The sequence below is a fragment of the Notolepis coatsorum genome (assembly GCF_963971535.1).
Source record: "Notolepis coatsorum genome assembly, chromosome: 1".
NCBI lineage: Eukaryota > Metazoa > Chordata > Actinopteri > Aulopiformes > Paralepididae > Notolepis > Notolepis coatsorum.
This window is the reverse complement of record NC_140165.1, coordinates 127,374,866-127,395,013: the sequence shown is the minus strand read 5'-3', so window position 1 is coordinate 127,395,013 and position 20,148 is coordinate 127,374,866. Positions and strand designations below refer to the sequence as shown.

The 20,148-nt window shown below is 45.8% G+C and overlaps 1 protein-coding gene across 1 annotated transcript in view; it reads left to right on the top strand.

Annotated features, from left to right (window-relative positions):
• LOC311240141 (septin-2) overlaps positions 1-20,148 on the top strand; it is an 85,858-nt gene that overhangs the window by 60,212 nt on the left and 5,498 nt on the right. Inside the window, exons 8-11 of the mRNA XM_084328679.1 lie at positions 9,158-9,259; positions 10,484-10,629; positions 19,608-19,691; positions 20,085-20,142. Of these exons, the coding sequence (XP_084184805.1) occupies positions 9,158-9,259; positions 10,484-10,629; positions 19,608-19,691; positions 20,085-20,142 (390 nt within the window). The remainder of the gene's footprint in view (positions 1-9,157; positions 9,260-10,483; positions 10,630-19,607; positions 19,692-20,084; positions 20,143-20,148) is intronic.

The following is a 20,148-nucleotide window of genomic DNA, read 5'->3' as shown; positions in this document are numbered from 1 at the left end:
CTCACCCTAATCTTAACCCTTACTTTATCCTAATCCTAAACCATAACCCTGAACCCTGTATACTGTAGGTACATAGTGAGGACCGACCAAAATGTCTTTTACAGATTTATCTCGGTTTTCTATCCTTGTAGGCACATTTGGTCCTCACAAGGATAGAAGTAAAAGAGTACACACACACGCACGCGCACATGCACTCATACCCCCCCCCACACACACACACACACTCCCTGCAGGCAAGAGAGAGAGGGTTTAGTCCAGAGACGTTCCCTGGCGAGAGAGAAGCATTTTTTCTCATGGGTCTTTAAGGTTCGCAAATTAAGTTTGGGGAATCAAAAGTGTGTTTTTTTTTTCTTCTGAGGGGGAATCTAACGAAGACTTGGCGTTTTCTTTTCATGTCAGTCCGGTGCCCTGGGGAGAGCCTGTGTAAGCTACCCTTCATGTTAGCAGCGCCATATCAGCCCTGTACCCGCCGTGTTGTTGGGGTTGGCAGGCTATAAGGTTACGTAAAGATTATGTAAAAGATTTCCAGGCCCGCCTTCGCCATGTCCTCCTCCCCCCCTCCCTCGGTCCCCTCCTTAGTTTAGAGATGCCATTTGATTACTTTTTGGATTGTTTTCTCTAAGAGTGTTTTGGTACATATTTTCACTTCCAAGTATTGTTCCCTCATAGGATTGTAGTGTAACGGACACACAGAAAAGACCACGATGGAAGCAGTGATAGCCTGACTACACTGCGTGTGTAGATGGGTGGTCCATTTGGCCTGTATATGGAACAAGCCCTCTCATGTCAAAGGCCTTTACTGTAGGCCAGGGGTTCTCAAACTTTTTTATACCACCATATATTTTTTGGCGACCCCACACTTAACACTTTCAGTGCCAACAATGAGAAAGCTTGTTAGTTCATGCCAACCGCTGAGTGCCAACAACGAGAAATCTCATCGTTTAATCGTTATTTTTTTATTGGCGATTTCCATTCATATTTCATCAATATAGCCTCACGTTACCAGTGGGGATCTGTCTGAGCTTGAACAGGGAAAATACCGCCCCCTATCGTCTCTCCGGATGGTACTGCACCCCATTGGATTGGATTGAATGAAACGCATGGGGGAAAAAGAGTCCGGATTCCACATTTTACTGGTCAGGCAAGTAACCGGAGACGATCCCAGTCATTGCCCACCATCAGAACAGCGTGGAATATGTCTTTTGACCACCCAGCGTTGGATCAATAAACGCGATCGATATTTGGAATGGCGATCAGGAATTGGAATAATCTTTTTGGAGAACATCTGATCTGAGGTAAGGAATCTATTTTACCAGTATTGGGATAATCAGAGCTGTTTTCACCTATATATTAACGTGTCCCCTATGTGTGTATGTGGCTGTGAGTGTGTAGCTGATCAGGAAATAAGCGTGCATAAGTACACATATACTATCGATAATCTAGCGTTTATTTGAAAACGATTCATAAATAGGCAGAAAAATGACAACGTCTTTTGTGTATTACAGTAAAGCGCGATTCCTGCAGAATCTTTTTTTTTCTGAAAGTTTCAAAAAACAAGCATTTTTAAAAATGGTATAAAGCGGAAATTAACCGATTAAAAAAAAAAAAAAAAAAAAAAAATCCATTTCGACAATGTTGACTGCAAACAAGTCATTGATAAGCGACGGTCGTATTAGACACATAGCCATAATTTAAGACATAGTTTATGCGTTTACAAATATGAGAGCTCTATCATTGAAGTGGGTGGTGGCATTCAAGGGGGGTAAGGCGCACCGCATGGCTGGCACCGAGTGTGTTAAACACCGTAGCAGCTCGACTGGAGAGGAGCTCAAAGGACCAGTCCAGATCAGCAAAAGTACATTTGTGTGTTTTTTTCTTCTTTTTTTCCACCTCTGATCAGCTGGAAAGTAGCGTGGAAGAAAGTTGGTGTGCGTGTGTGTGTCTTTCCATTGGTTAACATTATTAGGCGAACAAGAAAACGATGAACATTTTCAGCCTATTGTATATGCTGTGTTACAAACATACTGTATCATTCATGGTTGGTTTTGTTTCAGTGGCACCTGTAGTAAGGGGAGGGGGGGAGGGGGGGAGGGGGGAGGGGAGAAACAGCCGAGTGCAGAGTGTGCATGCATTTGTTCTGTCGGCTTGTTCATGCCTTTACAAGCTTCAACGTTTTATTAATCATCTAAATGTGGCAATACAAGCTTGATAAACCTTCTGTGTTAAGACTGTTAGTAAGCCAGTGTAAAGTATAGTAAAGATATTGAGCATACATTTGAAAATGTGCAACCCTAGTTTCACCTAGTGTTGTATGAGACGTATTCGTCGTATGGCTGGATGTACCAAACCGTGACATCCATACCGTGGGTAGCTGGGTAGCGCAGCGGACTAAGCGCTCGCCTACCACCACAGAGACACTGGGATCGAATCCAGCTGTCAGCGGTACCTCCGGCTTGGTCAGTCGTCCCTACTAACACAATTGACAGTGTTAGCGGGTGGGAAGCCGGTGGGGTATGTCTCCTGGTCATTGTAAACAGCGACTCATACTGGTCGGTCGGGGGGGCCTGCTCAGCAGGGAAGGGATCTGGGGGAGGTAGTGTGATCCTCCCACGCGTTACACTCCCCCAGTGAGAGTCCTCGCCGTCAGTTGAAACGCATGGGGGAAAAAGAGTCCGGATTCCACATTTTACTGGTCAGGCAAGTAACCGGAGACGATCCCAGTCATTGCCCACCATCAGAACAGCGTGGAATATGTCTTTTGACCACCCAGCGTTGGATCAATAAACGCGATCGATATTTGGAATGGCGATCAGGAATTGGAATAATCTTTTTGGAGAACATCTGATCTGAGGTAAGGAATCTATTTTACCAGTATTGGGATAATCAGAGCTGTTTTCACCTATATATTAACGTGTCCCCTATGTGTGTATGTGGCTGTGAGTGTGTAGCTGATCAGGAAATAAGCGTGCATAAGTACACATATACTATCGATAATCTAGCGTTTATTTGAAAACGATTCATAAATAGGCAGAAAAATGACAACGTCTTTTGTGTATTACAGTAAAGCGCGATTCCTGCAGAATCTTTTTTTTTCTGAAAGTTTCAAAAAACAAGCATTTTTAAAAATGGTATAAAGCGGAAATTAACCGATTATTAAAAAAAAAAAAAAAAAAAAAAATCCATTTCGACAATGTTGACTGCAAACAAGTCATTGATAAGCGACGGTCGTATTAGACACATAGCCATAATTTAAAATATAGTTTATGCGTTCACAAATGTGAGATCTCTGTCATTGAATTGAGCGGTGGCACGCAACAGGGTTAATAGGACTGGCACGGCTGGCACGGAAAGTGTTAATGTATCGTGTAATTTCAACGTGGAATTAAGGAATATCAAAATAAAAGCACACGTTGAACTTGATCATGCATATTTATTAGAACATTTAATTACAGCACTATGTTATCAATACACATTTATAAAACAAGGCATATTTAGCCAAAATATTATTATAATTTTTTTTAACTTGACAATGCGCGACCCGTAGTTTGAGAACCGCTACTGTAGGCTAATGATGTTGATATTTGGCTGCCTTGGTCCATGTCCATAGACTTCTGGTTAGTAGCTTGAAGATGCCAGGCCTCATAAAGAAAAGGGCCAAACGACTATCAGGATTCTGTATTGGGCAGCCAGGCTGTGTTGAACTTTACTGTATGTGTTGAAATATTTTCTTTTTCTTTTTTTAATTATCTTTTTCCATTTTTCTCCCATCCCATTGTTAGTCATTATGCCAATTCCCAATCCCCCTTCCTGGTCGTTGCGCACTCTACCCCCTACCGTTGGTCTGGGAGGGCGGAGACTATCCCATGCTTCCTCCGACACATGTGTACCCAGCCCACCGCTTCTTTTCACCTGGCAGCGCGGACTCTCACTGGGAGAGTGTAACGTGTGGAAGGTCACACTACCTCTCCCAGATCCTTCCCTTGCTGTGCAGGCGCCCCGACCGAACTGTAGGAGTCGCTGTTTACAACGACCAGGACCCACCCACGCCGGCTTCCCACCCACTAACACTGCCAATTGTGTTAGTATGGACGGTCGGCCAAGCCGGAGGCACCACAGCCGGATTCGATCCCACTGGCTCTGTGGTGGTAGACAGACGCTTAGTCCACTGCGCTACCCGGCCGCCCTGTGTTGAAATATTTGAATCTTATACAGTATATCTTGAGAGTGAAGCGGACTCCACCTAATTGTGCTGATATGACAATCAATAATCAACTGATCAAATCAGTACTACCCCGGTATTGAATGGTGAGGAAAAACTATACCAATATTCAATACTTTAATTGTCAAAACAAATCACTACCGTCATTATTGTATCCCAACATGACTTGATTGACAAGGTACATTCACCTTATAGTTATTGCCTCGCCAGGCCTCCAGCTTGCAAGGCCTGCCTTCACCAATAAGAATGCTTGGTACACCTGCACTATACACAGGTTATTGATCTGGTATTGGTATCAAATGCAGGGTATTGGTGTTATTGTTGTGATATTGGTATCAAATGCAAGGGGTGTTGGTGTTATTGTCGTGATATTGGTATCAAATGCAAGGTGTTGGTGTTATTGTCGTGATATTGGATCAAATGCAAGGTGTTCGTGTTATTGTCATGATATTGGTATCAAATGCAGGGTATTGGTGTTATTGTTGTGATATTGGTATCAAATGCATTGTATTGGTGTTATCGTCATGATAATATTGGTATCAAATGCAAGGTGTTGGTATTATTGTTGTGATATGGTATCAAATGCAAGGTGTTGGTATTATTAATTGTTGTGATATTGGTTTCAAATGCAAGGTGTTGGTGTTATTGTCGTGATATTGGTATCAAATGCAGGGTATTGGTGTTATTGTTGTGATATTGGTATCAAATGCAGGGTATTGGTGTTATTGTTGTGATATTGGTATCAAATGCAGGGTATTGGTGGTGTTATTGAACATTTTCCAACAATACCCAGCAGCCCTGCTGTAAGCTGAGCCCACAAGTAACTGAAAGGTCTGAGGATATCATTCATTCTTTCTGTCCCTTGCCTGTTTAGATACAGTACGTGGACATAAATTAAAAACATGTTTGTGTCTGTCTGTCTGTGTGGTATTATTGCCTGTGGCTGAGCCATCATGTGTGTCTGATCTCATTCTATATATAGTGTCGACTGACGACTGCAGTGCAATCCCCTCCACATTGTTGCTCTTTACTTGGTCTTTCTTTGACATTTGTTTTCAACAGATTGGATTCCTGGTTGCATTGTAGGTGTATTAGTGGTAGTGATATTTGCGTGGGTTCAGTTTGTGGCCATTTTCTCCCTAAGAATGAGTGTAAAACCACAGGAAAATATTATTCCCGTGGCAGGGTGATGTGCTGAAATGTTTGATCCCCTGTAATGAGGGGTTTACCTCGTTTCATTGTGATGGGGAGGTTTTGGTTAGACCTACTGTGTAATTTCCCAAAAACTGCTTAGTTATGTCTCCCAGAATTTTCCCAGTGCAATTACAGCTATGTATAGACACGCAGGTATGCTATATTTGGGTTCGGCCTAACCACTATGTTCAGTCACTACTCTGACTTGGTGGCGGCTTGGAGCCTGAAATGAACATGTATGAACTGAAAGTCCTCCAGTGTGTTAACGGAATGATTTATCGCTGCCCGCTCCTCGGTTCACTTACTGACCTTTTTTTAAATGGACGACGCCCCCATCCTTACAGTTTGTGCCAAAAAACACGAGGGCGTATTTCCAGAAACGCCGCTACACATTTGATCATATAAGCCAGAAACCTAAACTATAAATGTTTGACTTCCTATTGTAATAAATAGCTAGGTAGTGTCCTGTGTGGCATTGTTTAGTTTTTCTTACTCTGCCTCTGCTTGGACCTGGACAGTCAATCATGGGGGGGGTGGTGAGAGAGGTGTAATGTACTCCATTTACAACAGGATGGTCATAAAATTAAAATGGCTCCCAGTGCCAACAACGTCTCTGTGCCAACACCACAGCAGGGAAGCGACTGGTGCAGGATTAGGCCGACATTATTTACATGAAACCAGTATGAGAGACAACAGGGATTTAGAGTAGGCAATAATTTGGACATCTGATCGTCCCAGAGAGGTGCTGATTATAGTCGTCAGGCTGCGCTAAATACCTGTTACAGAGCACATCGCTCCAGGTAAATAAACATTAGCAGCTTTTGGCTTGGCAAGGTCTGGAAACAGATGATGGCTGACAACACAACTGATGGCTGTGCTCTGGCTGGTTGTTTCTGGATAGTTTGTGTCGGTGGTTAGTTAATCCAGCGTGAGGTCTCCACAGTGCTGTCGTTTTTCTATCTTAATGCAAACTCTGAAAAGCTTTTCTCACTTTTCACAGCATTTTGTCCCATTTCCCTCCGCATTCGCGTAACCACTTTTGTTGTTTGTTTCTTTTTTCCTGCCATTGTCTCTGATATGTGTTTATTTTCCCACTCTTTGTAATGTTTCCCAAAACCAACTATGTTCTGCTCCACCAAAGTGATGTTTATCCAGTCCCTCGTTCAACAGATCTGCAGGCCTTTTGTATATATGTGTTCGTGTGTGTGTGTGTGTGTGTGTGTGTGTGCATGTGTGCGTGTGCGTGTGCATGTGTGTGCACGCAAAAGCGGTAGACAGAAGTGCTGGTCCTAAGTCACGCTCTCTCCTCCCAAGTCCCGCGCAGTGTTTGTTTTCGGATCAGCTTGGTAACAATACCCCTTCTCTCCCTACGCACTCTATCTCACACACACTCTCTGCGCGGAGCACGCTGAGAAAACAAGTGGCAGCCATAACAGGGGACTCGAACAGTAGCCCGCTCGGTAGGAAAACCTGCGGTCACTTCCCAGGCTCCTGGCTGACTCACCCTGACCGTCCCCTGTTTATAGATCACATGAAAGCGGGCAAAAAGTCAGGAAAACTGGCTCCATTACATAAGGACACATTGTGAATTTAGACAAATCTGGGCTGGAGGAAACAAAGGGAAAATGCACCTTTTGATGTTTGGAATAATAAATACTCGACAGCTGTCCCCTAGATACTGCTGAAGAAAGCGCCTTTGTTTCTACTTGTTTCTTCACCGGTGGGGCCTCCGAAGAAAGGAGGGGGGTAGGAACTTTACAAACGAACACGCGCACGTGCACATAGGCGCACCACACACGTCTCACCTGTCTCACCCCGTCTCTCTTGTGGATTCCATGCAGTGGTGGACAGTAAAGAGTTTTTACTCGAGTACTGTACTCAAAGGGGCACTTAACAACGCCGATTTACTTTCTCACACATATCACAAGTGTGTCCTCCCGTGATGTCCTGGTGTTGGTTCAATTACAGCTCAAAGAAATGATGTAGATGAAAAAATAGATTTTTTCATCTACATCATTTCATTTGGTCGTAATTAACAGAACACAAGGATTCAGTGCCCTCTGATTACATATTCAAACTCATTGATTGTTCTGGGGCAATGCGGCAGTATTCTACCTGGCTCCAAAGTTGTTTAGTAGTTTGGGAAATTAATGTCCGACTGAATTGGAACTTGTACCCTGGCCAATAAAGAGCTTTGGGGATGCATGTTGTTGACTGTAATTTGTGTTGGGATTACAGTAAATCTGAGTTTTGTCGGCGAGGCTTGCACACAAAACATGAACATGAGAGAACTTTTTAGAATGAATGAGGAATTCTTTTTAAGAGTTGTTAGTGGGGGATATTGTAATGTTTAGAAAACTGTAGATGGTTAGGAGATCAAAAGACTTGATTATAATACTTTGTAGATAGTTAGAATACTTTATATGGTTAGAACACTAGAATACTTTATATATGGTTAGAACACTAGAATAATTTGTATGTAGATGGTTAGAAGACTTTGTTGATGGTTATAACACTAGAATATGTTGTAGATGGTTATAACACCAGAATACTTTATAGATGGTTATAACACTAGAATACTTTGTAGATGGTTATAACACTATAATACTTTGTAGATAGTTAGAACACTAGAATACTTTGTAGATGGTTATAACACTAGAATACTTTATAGATGGTTATAACACTAGAATACTTTGTAGCTGGTTATAACACTATAATACTTTGTAGATGGTTAGAACACTAGAATACTTTATAGATGGTTATAACACTAGAATACTTTATAGATGGTTATAACACTAGAATACTTTATAGATGGTTATAACACTGGAATACTTTATAGATGGTTATAACACTGGAATACTTTATAGATGGTTATAACACTAGAATACTTTGTAGATGGTTATAACACAAGAATACTTTATAGATGGTTAGAACACTAGAATACTTTGTAGATGGTTATAACACTATAATACTTTGTAGATGGTTAGAACACTAGAATACTTTATAGATGGTTATGACACTATAATACTTTATAGATGGTTATAACACTAGAATACTTTATAGATGGTTATAACACTAGAATACTTTGTAGATGGTTAGAACACTATAATACTTTTTAGATGGTTAGAACACTAGAATACTTTTTAGATGGTTAGAACACTAGAATACTTTGTAGATGGTTATAACACTATAATACTTTGTAGATGGTTAGAACACTAGAATACTTTATAGATGGTTATAACACTAGAATACGTTATAGATGGTTATAACACTAGAATACTTTATAGATGGTTATAACACTGGAATACGTTATAGATGGTTAACACTGGAATACTTTATAGATGGTTAGAACACTAGAATACTTTATATATGGTTATAACACTAGAATACTGTGTAGATGGTTATAACACTATAATACCTTGTAGATATTTAGAAGACTAGAATACTGTGTAGATGGTTATAACACTAGAATACTTTATAGATGGTTAGAATACTTTGTAGATGGTTAGAATACTTTGTAGATAGTTAGAAGACTTTGTAGATGGTTGGGTTAGGAATTACTTGAGTGGATGTCACTTTTTAGCTCAGAGTCTGACCTTTGGGTGCCATCTACAGTGACATTGTTAAGGTGCTCAGAGGGAGGGTGGCGGTGGGGGGGTGACCTATGACCTGAGGAAATGTCAGGCAGTCATGGTGGGTTTGTGACCCTGTGTTGGTTCATCTTGTGTTTCCATGGTTTCTCAGGTCCTGGATGAGATTGCAGAACATGGGATCAAGATTTACCAGCTACCCGACGCAGACTCGGATGAGGACGAGGAGTTCAAGGAACAGACTAGAGTCCTCAAGGTGAGAAACAATAGTTTGTAGTTTCCCTACAAGTGTACCTTCCATATTCACAATCGCAAATACTGCAATAAATCTACAAGAATGTATCTTGGGGCAGAGACGCAGCAACCTAAAGCAACAATGTGTATTTTCTTCTATTAGTTAATCAAGTTCTGGAGTGTGTACAAAGCAAACTGAGACCACCAGCGCTTCAACACGCCACTCAAATGGTCTGGTGAGACGTGGCATAATCGGCCTTCTCGCAATACCAGAAGTATACAAGATGCGATCGTTTCTTCCTGCACAGAATACAGGGTATTTTTTGCAACAATGGAAAACAAATATGCAGCCACCTCAACCACCAAGAACACATGGGGGCAACGGAGCAAAGAGGCTCATGGGAAATGTATTGAAAACACAGACGGTACCTCTTGTGACCAGCAGGTGCCAGAAATGCACATTGTCACTTTCAGAGTTTCAGAGGAGACTGTTGACCCCACAGGGACAGTGCAATACATGCAATAGATAGACTATACATGTCACTCTACATAATATAGACGTTCAATACATTCATGTGTATATTCGTGTTTTAATGACTATGTGTATATTCATGTTTTAATGACCATGTGTACATTCATGTTTTAATGACCATGTGTACATTCATGTTTTAATGACCATGTGTATATTCATATTTTAATGACCATGTGTACATTCATGTTTTAATGACCATGTGTATATTCATGTTTTAATGAGCAGGGCATACATACAGTATACTTGGAACAATAAAGGATAGTGAATGTACAAAACATATTTACTATACATGTATTGCATCTTATATTATCATAAATCAAAACTAAATAATTTTGTGGCACCGTGAACCATACATAAGCCTTCTTTGAATGTTTGTAAACAAAATTCTGCAGTGAAACGGCATCTTTTCAGGCAGATTTCTACCTTCAGTGTTCCAGGGACCCAATCCCCCCCCCCCCCCCCCCGAGGACAGTTGTTTATTGAGTTATGAAAATATACCATATCATTTTTTATTTTTTTTCTCTCAAAGCTGCATAGTGCACCTTTAATTTGAATTCTGATTCCTCTGATAGATAAATTGAAGGAATTATATTCCTCTTTCCACCCCTCCTTTATTTTTTTCACTGCTCACAACCCCCCCCCCCCCCCCCCCTCTGTCTGTCTCTCATCTTCCGGAACCCCCCCCCCCCCTTACCCTTTAATCTATTTTCCCAGGCGAGCATTCCGTTCGCTGTGATTGGCTCCAACCAGCTGATTGAGGTGAAGGGGAAGAAGATCCGGGGTCGTCTGTACCCGTGGGGGGTGGTGGAGGTGGAAAACCCTGAACACAACGACTTCCTCAAACTACGCACCATGCTAGTGTGAGTCACCATGGCAACCACGTGGGATTCAGGGAAGGATAGTGTCTCAAAACAAAACAGAAAGTAAAAAAAAAGAAAAAGGGAAAAAAAACAAATACTGATTGCACCACTATCTTGTGTATCATGGGAGTTGGTAGTTTCTAGAGCCCGGAAGGACGTTTCCATTTTTTTACCTAGCTGCAACGCCATAACTAATCATATGTTTCACCCAAAATGTTGTTTGTTATCAGGCCATCCCTTACTTTAAGTATAAGTGTGCTGAAGGGTCTGCAATTAGGTAAAATTAGACCTAAGATTATCCCCCTTTAAGTTCACCAACCTGTTTAATATGTGGGAGTTAAGTTATTATTTACCACATAATGTTACACTGTCTCTCCTACTGCTGGCATCTCAGGTTATATGACAGTGCTGCCATCTAGTGGGCCAGAGGTGGTAGTGTTCCAGCGTAATTGCGTGACTTCCTGTAGGAGACGTTGTATTGACGTTGAACTTGCCCAGACTTGTTAGAGAACCAGACGGGAGAAATGCATCCAGCGTTGGTCTCGTAACATTATAGTTTGACGGTGACCAAGGATGTAAAGTTGCTTACCAAGCGGACATTATTCCACCAAGAGAGAGTGAGTTTTTAGTAACCAGCTAATTCGATGTTTAGTAAACGTCTGGGATTAGCACATTACAGCGGACTATAGTATTCCCCATTTATCGTTAGCCGAAGCTAGCTAGCTTGGAGCTAATACCTAACGTAGCTCCAGCTCATGCGTTGATAGCTGCTCTATACTGGACATATCAGACGATAATAGCACAGACCAGAGGACATTTAGATAGGGTTTGTGTCGAAGGGACGCTGTAAAAGGACACAACTAGTCCTATGTAGTAGCCACTAGCAGTAGCCTGTTGTACAGAGGGACCAGCGTGTCTTCAGTAGCTGTCGGCGTGCGCCGTGCAGCACTACGGAGCGGAGCGAGACACTCGGATCCACCACAGCGGAGCATCTGGTCTGCAGGAGCAGACTGGTGGCGCCAATCGGACCGGGCAGCGTCTTCCCGCCCTCATCACCACGCAGCGGTCGACTACTCCTTGTTACAGAACCCATCCGGGTTCTTTCTCACCACCAGGATTACTAACTCTCTCCACCTCTCTCGTACTGCAGAGGGAATTGTTTCTCTGCTGCAGTGGTAACCGCGGCAACGTTTGGCCAGAACACTTTAATAGAACCAATTGGGCGCCCATCTAAATTTAGTTATAGTATTTAATTAGGCATTGTGTAAAGTGATAATAATATTTGTATGTATGTTTTTTTCCCCTTTTTGCTTATATAAAAATGGCATTATGATTCAAACAGTTTCCTCGCTCTTTCTAGTTTAGGTGACTCCATTTTAAGTTATTCACTCAGTTGTGTATTTGGTACAATTAGTTTAACAGTTAAGGCATCCTACCACACCCCCTAATGTGAAATTTATATACAGTCCTCTAAGCTCCCACACAATTTGGTTGTGCGGGAGCTTAGAGGACTGTATATAAATTTCACAGGGTGTCAGACTTAAAACGCCAGAGGAGACCCAGAGTCATTTCCTGGGCGTTCTCACTTGACTGGGAGAGCCAGGTCTCGCTGCTGTCAGCCTTCGCTTCGTCTGGGAGGTCTCGGACGACCTCAGGGTCGTTGGTGGCCCACTGGCGGACCTCAAAGCCAGCGGTGGCCAGGAAGGTGCGTATGTCATGCACCAGCTTGTAGGCCTCTTCCGCGGTCTCCACGCTGTGGAGGCAGTTGTCCACATAGAAACTGTGGTGGACAGCATCGGAGACTCCGGGGGGTGCGGCGCCGTCGTCGACATGAAGCTGCAGGGCGTAGGTGGCGCAACACGGGCTGCAGGTCGTCCCGAAGGGCAGCACCTCCCACTGATAGATGGACGGTTCCGGATCGTCTGGGTTTTCTCTCCACAAGAACCTCATGAGTGGCTTCTCTCGTCATCTCGTCTGAAGCGCACCATGACTCCGAGGAGAGGAGGGGTCAGAGTCGGACCGGGCAGGAGATAGCGGTTGAGGTTCTGCTGGCGCACTTGAAAGCTGCAATTAAATACCACTCTGTTCTTTCCGTTGTGCTTAACGTTATGGTGTGGAGGGTACCATGACTCGGTACTCCTTTCCGCCTCCTCAGGCTTCAGCCTCCTGACGAGTCCAGACTCTATGAGCTTGCTCATCTCTGTGGCATAGGCGGCAGCCGTCTCGGGATCTCTGCTGAGTCTTCTTTTAGTGCTAAGCAGACACGGCTTCGCTACTCCTGGGGGAACCTTGAAGGTCGGCATGGGCTCTTCTCAAGAGCGGTGTGGCGTATCTGAGGACACCGCGCACGCAGACACGCTTGGTCTTGGCTTGGAGAAGATCCATCGCCGCCTTATCTTCTTTGGAGCGAGTGTGTATCTTCTCGTTTTTGTATGGAGCAATGTCCAGCTGCCACAACCTCTGAACATTCTCCAGCAGCGCCTCGTCTTCGTGCCCCGCTCCTATGAAGAGGCAGTGGGTCTGACGGGCGTTCAGATTTCTTAGACTGATGGGGGCCTGCAGGGTCCAGCCCAGCGGAGTCTCCAGGGCGACGGGACATCCGGGTGGACCCTGGATGATGTGCTTGGGTAAAGTGAGGTTCACATTATCGGAGCCGAGCAGGAGGGTGGGCTTCACCTCCATTGCAGCGTTGATCCCCAGATTACAGAGATGTGGGTACCTCTTCATGAGGGACTCCATCGGGTAGCCGTAACTGGAGAGGCACAACCCGGCAGCTGTGAATACGCGGCTCACCTTGAAGACTTCCTTCGGCCGTCCGGCTGGTGTGGGGGTGAGGGCCACACTTTCTCCTTGAATAGTGGTGCGCCCTGGTTGGATGGTGAGGAGATCCAGCTCCTCTGCGTCGCCCACGAGTCCAAGGGCGATGGCAGCCTCACGCATCAGCAGCGTGCGCTCCGAGCCATCGTCAATAACCGCGTAGGTCTCCAGAGTCTTGTTGCGGTTCCGCAGGACCACCGGCACAATCTTCAACAGCACGCGGGGAGTGCTACCCCTCACGGTGCCCACGTAGTAGTTACGTAGCTCTCTAGAGGGCTCATCACGGACTTCCGCCACGTAAGGGCCCGCGTCCACCTAGCGCATATTTCTCCGTGAAACATGCTGGGAGTGCGCCGGCAGCGCTGGCTTGCAGCGCATCTTGTAGATGACAGAAATAAATCTACAGCCATGCCGCGGTTTTGCACATATTATAGCATATTTGAATAACTTTATTGTATATTAATTATATATATAGTTATTGCCTGACACCACAGTTCGCCCTTTGCTTTTTATTAGCTTTTTAGTAGTGTATTCGTGTAGTTATTATTATTAGTTTTGTCGCGAATCTCAATGGTCTGTGGGAGACAGCCAGACAGGCAGGCAGCTCCGGTGTCAGGTTACAAACAGAGTGGTAGATGAATGGCTGTGATTGGTTGTCTGAAAATGAGCCCAGCGCATCGCTCTGAAAGTTCAGAAAGTTTCAACTCTCGTCCGCACAAAAAAGCTGAGAAAAGAAGCCGACGGCAGCGCATTTCCTAGAGGCGGCCGCATGCGGCCGCATGCGCTCCCTCCCCATTGTAATACATTGAAAACAGATGCGTGCGGTCAGAAATGTGCGCCAAGTGGACGCGGGCCCTAAGGCTTAGCCTTGTCGTCTCTATTGTTGAGGTCGTGGAGGGCCGTGAGGTGGATCTTCCCGCACCCGCTCTGTCTGCAGGGTCCCTTGAGGGTGCAGTCCTTTGCTCTGTGCTCACGGGCGCACTTCCAGCACCGCTTATTCTCTATTATCCACTGTTTCTTTTCTTCTGTAGTCTTCTCTTTGAACACAGGACAGTTGTCTAGCCAGTGGACCTCTGTGCAGCACTGGCATGGCGGCGGAGTCTTCTTCTCTCCTTTCTTCTGGGAGGAGAAGCCTCGTTGGCCTTTCGGGGGCCCTTGGTGCTCCTTTGATGTGGTTTCATGTACGGTGGTCAGCACCCTAACGGGCCGCCCCGTTCGGTCGGACTTGTCTCGTCCACTGCGTCCATTGCCTCTCAGCTCTTCCCGCTTGGGGAGGCGGATGTGCCTCATCTCCGACTTCAGGAACTCTGAGAGCTCCATCATGGTAGACCGTGGCTGTTGGGGGTGGAGACGCTCGTGTTCCCGTCGGAACCTCTCTTCCCTTTCCTTTGGAAGCTTCCTGACGAAGCGTTCTACGTTGGAGCCTGCATAGAGCTCAGTGCGGCCGGCGGCTCCTTGAAACGTCAGCAGGCTCACCAGAGCCTGTACCTTCAAGGAGTATGCGTCCAGGGCCTGGTCGTCCTTTATGTCTGCCATTTCTCCCAGCTCGTGGATAATAATGGATTGGATTTATATAGCGCTCTTCGTGACACCCCAGAGACCCCAGAGCGCTTACAGAGTCCATTATTCGTTCATACACAGTCATACCGGTGGTGGTAAGCTACAATTGCAGCCAGAGCTGCCCTGAGGCAGACTCACGGAAGCGTGGCGAATAATCAACGCCTACGGCCCCTCCGACCACCACCAACATTAATTCACATGCATACACATTCATACGAGGCAAGTAGGTTAAGTGTCTTGCCCAAGGACACAACGGCAGTGGGATGGACATGGGCTTGAGCGGGATTCGAACCACCAACCCTAAGATCATTGGACGACCCGCTCTACCCCTGGGCGTGCCCAGCGCTTGTCCAGGGCCTGGAGAGACGAAGTATAGGGGGTGGGGGAGAATGCGTTGGCAGTGCATATGAGCTTGGCCGCAGGCAGCGTACAGTGCATAGACAGCTCGAGGAACTTCTGTTGCTCGCTGTGGTTGGCGGCACCCAGGAGGAACTCCAGACACATCCTCATGTCATGGTACTGGCTTCTAGAATTGTCTTTGAAGAAGGGGATGGCGCTCCCTGGTGGGCGCTGTGGGAGCGGGTCGTACCTAGGGGCCGGTGTAGTTGCGGGCCAATGTTGATAGGATCTGGAGGTTGCTCTGTGTGTGGCGGGTAGCCGCTCACATTGAGAGGGGGGTGGCACCTCTCCTGGTGCCATATATTCCTCCTGCAGACGAGCCAGTCGCCTTTCCAGGTCTTCGGTGTCTGCCTTGTCCCCTCTTCGGGGTCGGGGATACGTAGCCGGGTGCTCCTCCCTTTCAGGCTGGCGGCCCTGGGGTGAGTTATTCCTAGTGGATGCTCTTGATGATTGCCTGGAGGCAGAGGCCGATTGCAGTTGGGCGGTAGCGAGCCGGGTGTACTCCAAGGCCTGGGCTGCCGCTCTATCGCGCTCCCGCTCCAGTGCTTCCGCGGCTCTTCTCTCTCTGTCGAGCGCATCTTGGTGGAGCCACTCCTCTCTTGCGAGTGCATCTTGGCGTCGTTGAGCCTCTCTTGCGAGTGCATCTTGGCGTTGTTGTTGCATGCATTGGAACATGAGTTCTGTTTGGCTTGTAACGCTCCCTCTGCTCTGTGATCTGCTGGGGGGTCTACCAGTTCTGCGAGTGTCTAGGAAGAACTCTCCCGGTTGGAAGTGATTGAAGTCCTGCTCGCCGCGTGGCTCCACTCTGTCTGGGGGATTGATATCCTCTCCAGGTTGCGAGTCGTTTTCAGCGGAGTCACGCTCCTCTTCTTCATCAGGCTCATCTTGATCAGACTCATCTTGGTTGGCGGTATTCAGTGGCGAGAAGGTAGTTATGTCTTTACTACACGGGACTGCCACCTGGTGTCTCTTCTTCTCTTCAGGCCGCTGGGGGGTGTCAGTCAGGTCTGACTCTGTTCTCAGAGTCTGATCCAACTGCGGTGTGGCAGCAGCACCCTCTACTAGCTGGGGTGTGCCTGCCATCTGATCTAACTGCGGTGTGGCAGCAGCACCCTCTACTAGCTGGGGTGTGCCTGCCGTCTGGGTTGTAAAGTCCCCTACTGTCCGGTCAGCTGATGTGTTTAGCACATGCTGATTGCTCTCCGAACTAGGGCTACTGGGTGTACCCAGGACACAGTCATCTAGTCGGGAGGGTAATCTACGCTCTCTAGGAGCACGTGTCTTCCCTTCAGGGAGGGGGGAGGGGGAACCTTTTGAACCTGCCTCGCTCTTTCGTGACATCCTATCTGGTTTAATCCGGCTCGAAGGACCAAATTGTGCGGGAGCTTAGAGGACTGTATATAAATTTCACCTTAGGGGGTGTGGTAGGATGCCTTAACTGTTAAACTAATTGTACCAAATACACAACTGAGTGAATAACTTAAAATGGAGTCACCTAAACTAGAAAGAGCGAGGAAACTGTTTGAATCATAATGCCATTTTTATATAAGCAAAAAGGGGAAAAAAACATACATACAAATATTATTATCACTTTACACAATGCCTAATTAAATACTATAACTAAATTTAGATGGGCGCCCAATTGGTTCTATTAAAGTGTTCTGGCCAAACGTTGCCGCGGTTACCACTGCAGCAGAGAAACAATTCCCTCTGCAGTACGAGAGAGGTGGAGAGAGTTAGTAATCCTGGTGGTGAGAAAGAACCCGGATGGGTTCTGTAACAAGGAGTAGTCGACCGCTGCGTGGTGATGAGGGCGGGAAGACGCTGCCCGGTCCGATTGGCGCCACCAGTCTGCTCCTGCAGACCAGATGCTCCGCTGTGGTGGATCCGAGTGTCTTGCTCCGCTCCGTAGTGCTGCACGGCGCACGCTGGTCCCCTCTGTACCACAGGCTACAGTTATGGCTACTACATAGGACTAGTTGTGTCCTTTTACAGCGTCCCTTCGACACAGACCCTATCTAAATGTCCTCTGGTCTGTGCTATTATCGTCTGATATGTCCAGTATAGAGCAGCTATCAACGCATGAGCTGGAGCTATGTTAGGTATTAGCTCCGAGCTAGCTAGCTTCGGCTAACTGTTAACGATAAATGGGGAATACTATAGTCCGCTGTAATGTGCTAATCCCAGAAGTTTACTAAACATCGAATTAGCTGGTTACTAAAAACTCACTCTCTCTTGGTGGTATAATGTCCGCTTGGTAAGCAACTTTACATCCTTGGTCACCGTCAAACTATAACATTACGAGACCAACGCTGGATGCATTTCTCCCGTCTGGTTCTCTAACAAGTCTGGGCAAGTTCAACGTCAATACAACGTCTCCTACAGGAAGTGACGCAATTACGCTGGAACACTACCACCTCTGGCCCACTAGATGGCAGCACTGTCATATAACCTGAGATGCCAGCAGTAGGCAGACAGTGTAACATTATGTGGTAAATAATAACTTAACTCCCACATATTAAACAGGTTGGTGAACTTAAAGGGGGATAATCTTAGGTCTAATTTTACCTAATTGCAGACCCTTCAGCACAATAAGTATAAGTCTTTATTTGTCATCAGATTAACACACACACACACACATGCGATGGGCAACCCACAGGAACACACACACACACACACACATGCACTGAGTCGCTGACGAAATGTTCTCTGCACTTCCCATCCCGTCATCCTTCCCCCCCAAGGGAAGCCGGGAGCAGACGATGGCTGCAGCAAGTGCCGCGCCCGGGGACCAATCCCAAGTGCTCCTGTCCGTCTTTGTCAGGGACGCGACAGCGTTAGCGATCTGTTGTGCATGTTTTTCCATTGGGTTTATCTTATCGGGAGGGGAAACCCTTGCGAGCACGGGGAGAACATGCAAACTCCACACAGAAAGGCCCGGGAGATACCCCACCTGGGTAACTGGCAACACAGCAACCTGGTCCCCAAGCGGGAATCGAACCCACAACCTTCTAGCTGTGAGGCGACAGTGTTACCACCACACCACAGTGTTAACCACCCCATTAACCACTCCCACCACCCGACGAATTTTAAATCAATGTGCAAACGTCCTTCCTGGCTGTGGGAGTAGGGTAAAACTGCAGTGCCGCAGCCCCATACATAGGAGGGGCCTGTACTGTGCGTTGGGGGCCTGTACTGTGCGCTGGGGGCCTGTACTGTGCGGTGCACTACTGCGCATGCGAGAAACAAAGTAACATATAATATAGGACACTAGAAACATAAAGTAACATACGGAACATAAAGTAACATACGGAAAATAGGACCTAATACTGAACTGAATATCAATTGGATTAGGAGTAACCAAATAAAGCATTCAATGCAACCAATTGTCTATAGACTAGAATTTTTATCTTAAACTGAATATCAATTGGATTACCAGCCCTGACTGTTACTCTAAGCTTAACCTCTTCTGGATGAGGGCCTAAATTTAACCCTTAGACTAGATTAGAATTACTTTACTTTGTTTCTCGCATGCGCAGTAGTGCACCAACGCACAGTACAGGCCCCCAACGCACAGTACAGGCCCCTCCTATGTATGGGGCTGCGGCACTGCAGTTTTATGCTATTGGGCTGTGGGGCCCATAGATATATATAGAACACTAGATAGCTTGCCCGCGCTGCCGGCCAATGGAGAGCGACGTCACTGAACCGCCGCCATCTTGTGAGGGTCAGCCTTGAGTGAGAGTGAGTGAGCTGCACAGACAAAAATACTCATAACTCACTGAAATATTGACGGATTTACAAACGGTTTGGTTTATTACAAGCATTATTAACGTGGCTATGATTCAAGCGGTTTGTAAAAAAAGCACTTTTAAAAAAAATGTATAAGTATGCAGTATCATAACTACATCTTTGATGTTTATAGCAAACCAACCCGTTTGTAAATCCGTCAATATTTCAGCGAGTTATGAGTATTTTTGTCTGTGCAGCTCACTCACTCTCACTCAAGGCTGACCCTCACAAGATGGCGGCGGTTCAGTGACGCTGGTGACTCCGCCTTAAGCTATCTAGTGTTCTATAGATATCTATGGTGGGGCCTCTAGACACCATCATTGGACAGACTTCCTTTTGGGAAAGGTCATTGGAGAAGCTCTACTGCCTCCTAGTGTGTGAAAAGAGGACTGACTGTGTGTCTGTTGCAGGACTCACATGCAGGACCTGCAGGAGGTGACTCAGGACCTGCACTATGAGAACTTCCGCTCAGAGAGGCTGAAGAGAGCTGGCAGGTGAGACTTTACTGTGGATCAGCAAACTCCAGCTGTGTTTCATTGAGTACCAAATAATATATCATTTCACTCATCTGTAGGGATATACTGATACTGGTATCAGATATCTGGCTAATACAAGGTATCTGTGTCAGAGAATTCCCCCAATAAAAGAATCGGACACCAAGAGAGTGTCAGAAATCGAAGCAGGGCGACTTAATCTTCTGCATTTATGGTCTACCGGAGAACATTTGGATTATATCTCACTTTTTGTTCAATGACAGAAACTAACACTACAAGTCTATACTGTCCAGTAATGGTAACGGACTGGATTGGTATCAGCTGATACTTAAAGCTTAGGACTCAGTGAAAGAGTAGTGCGTCCTTTACCAACCTGTTTCTGTGTCTGTTCAGAGCTGTGGAGGATGACGTGGTGGACAAGGACCAGATCCTGCTACAGAAAGAGGCTGAGGTGATA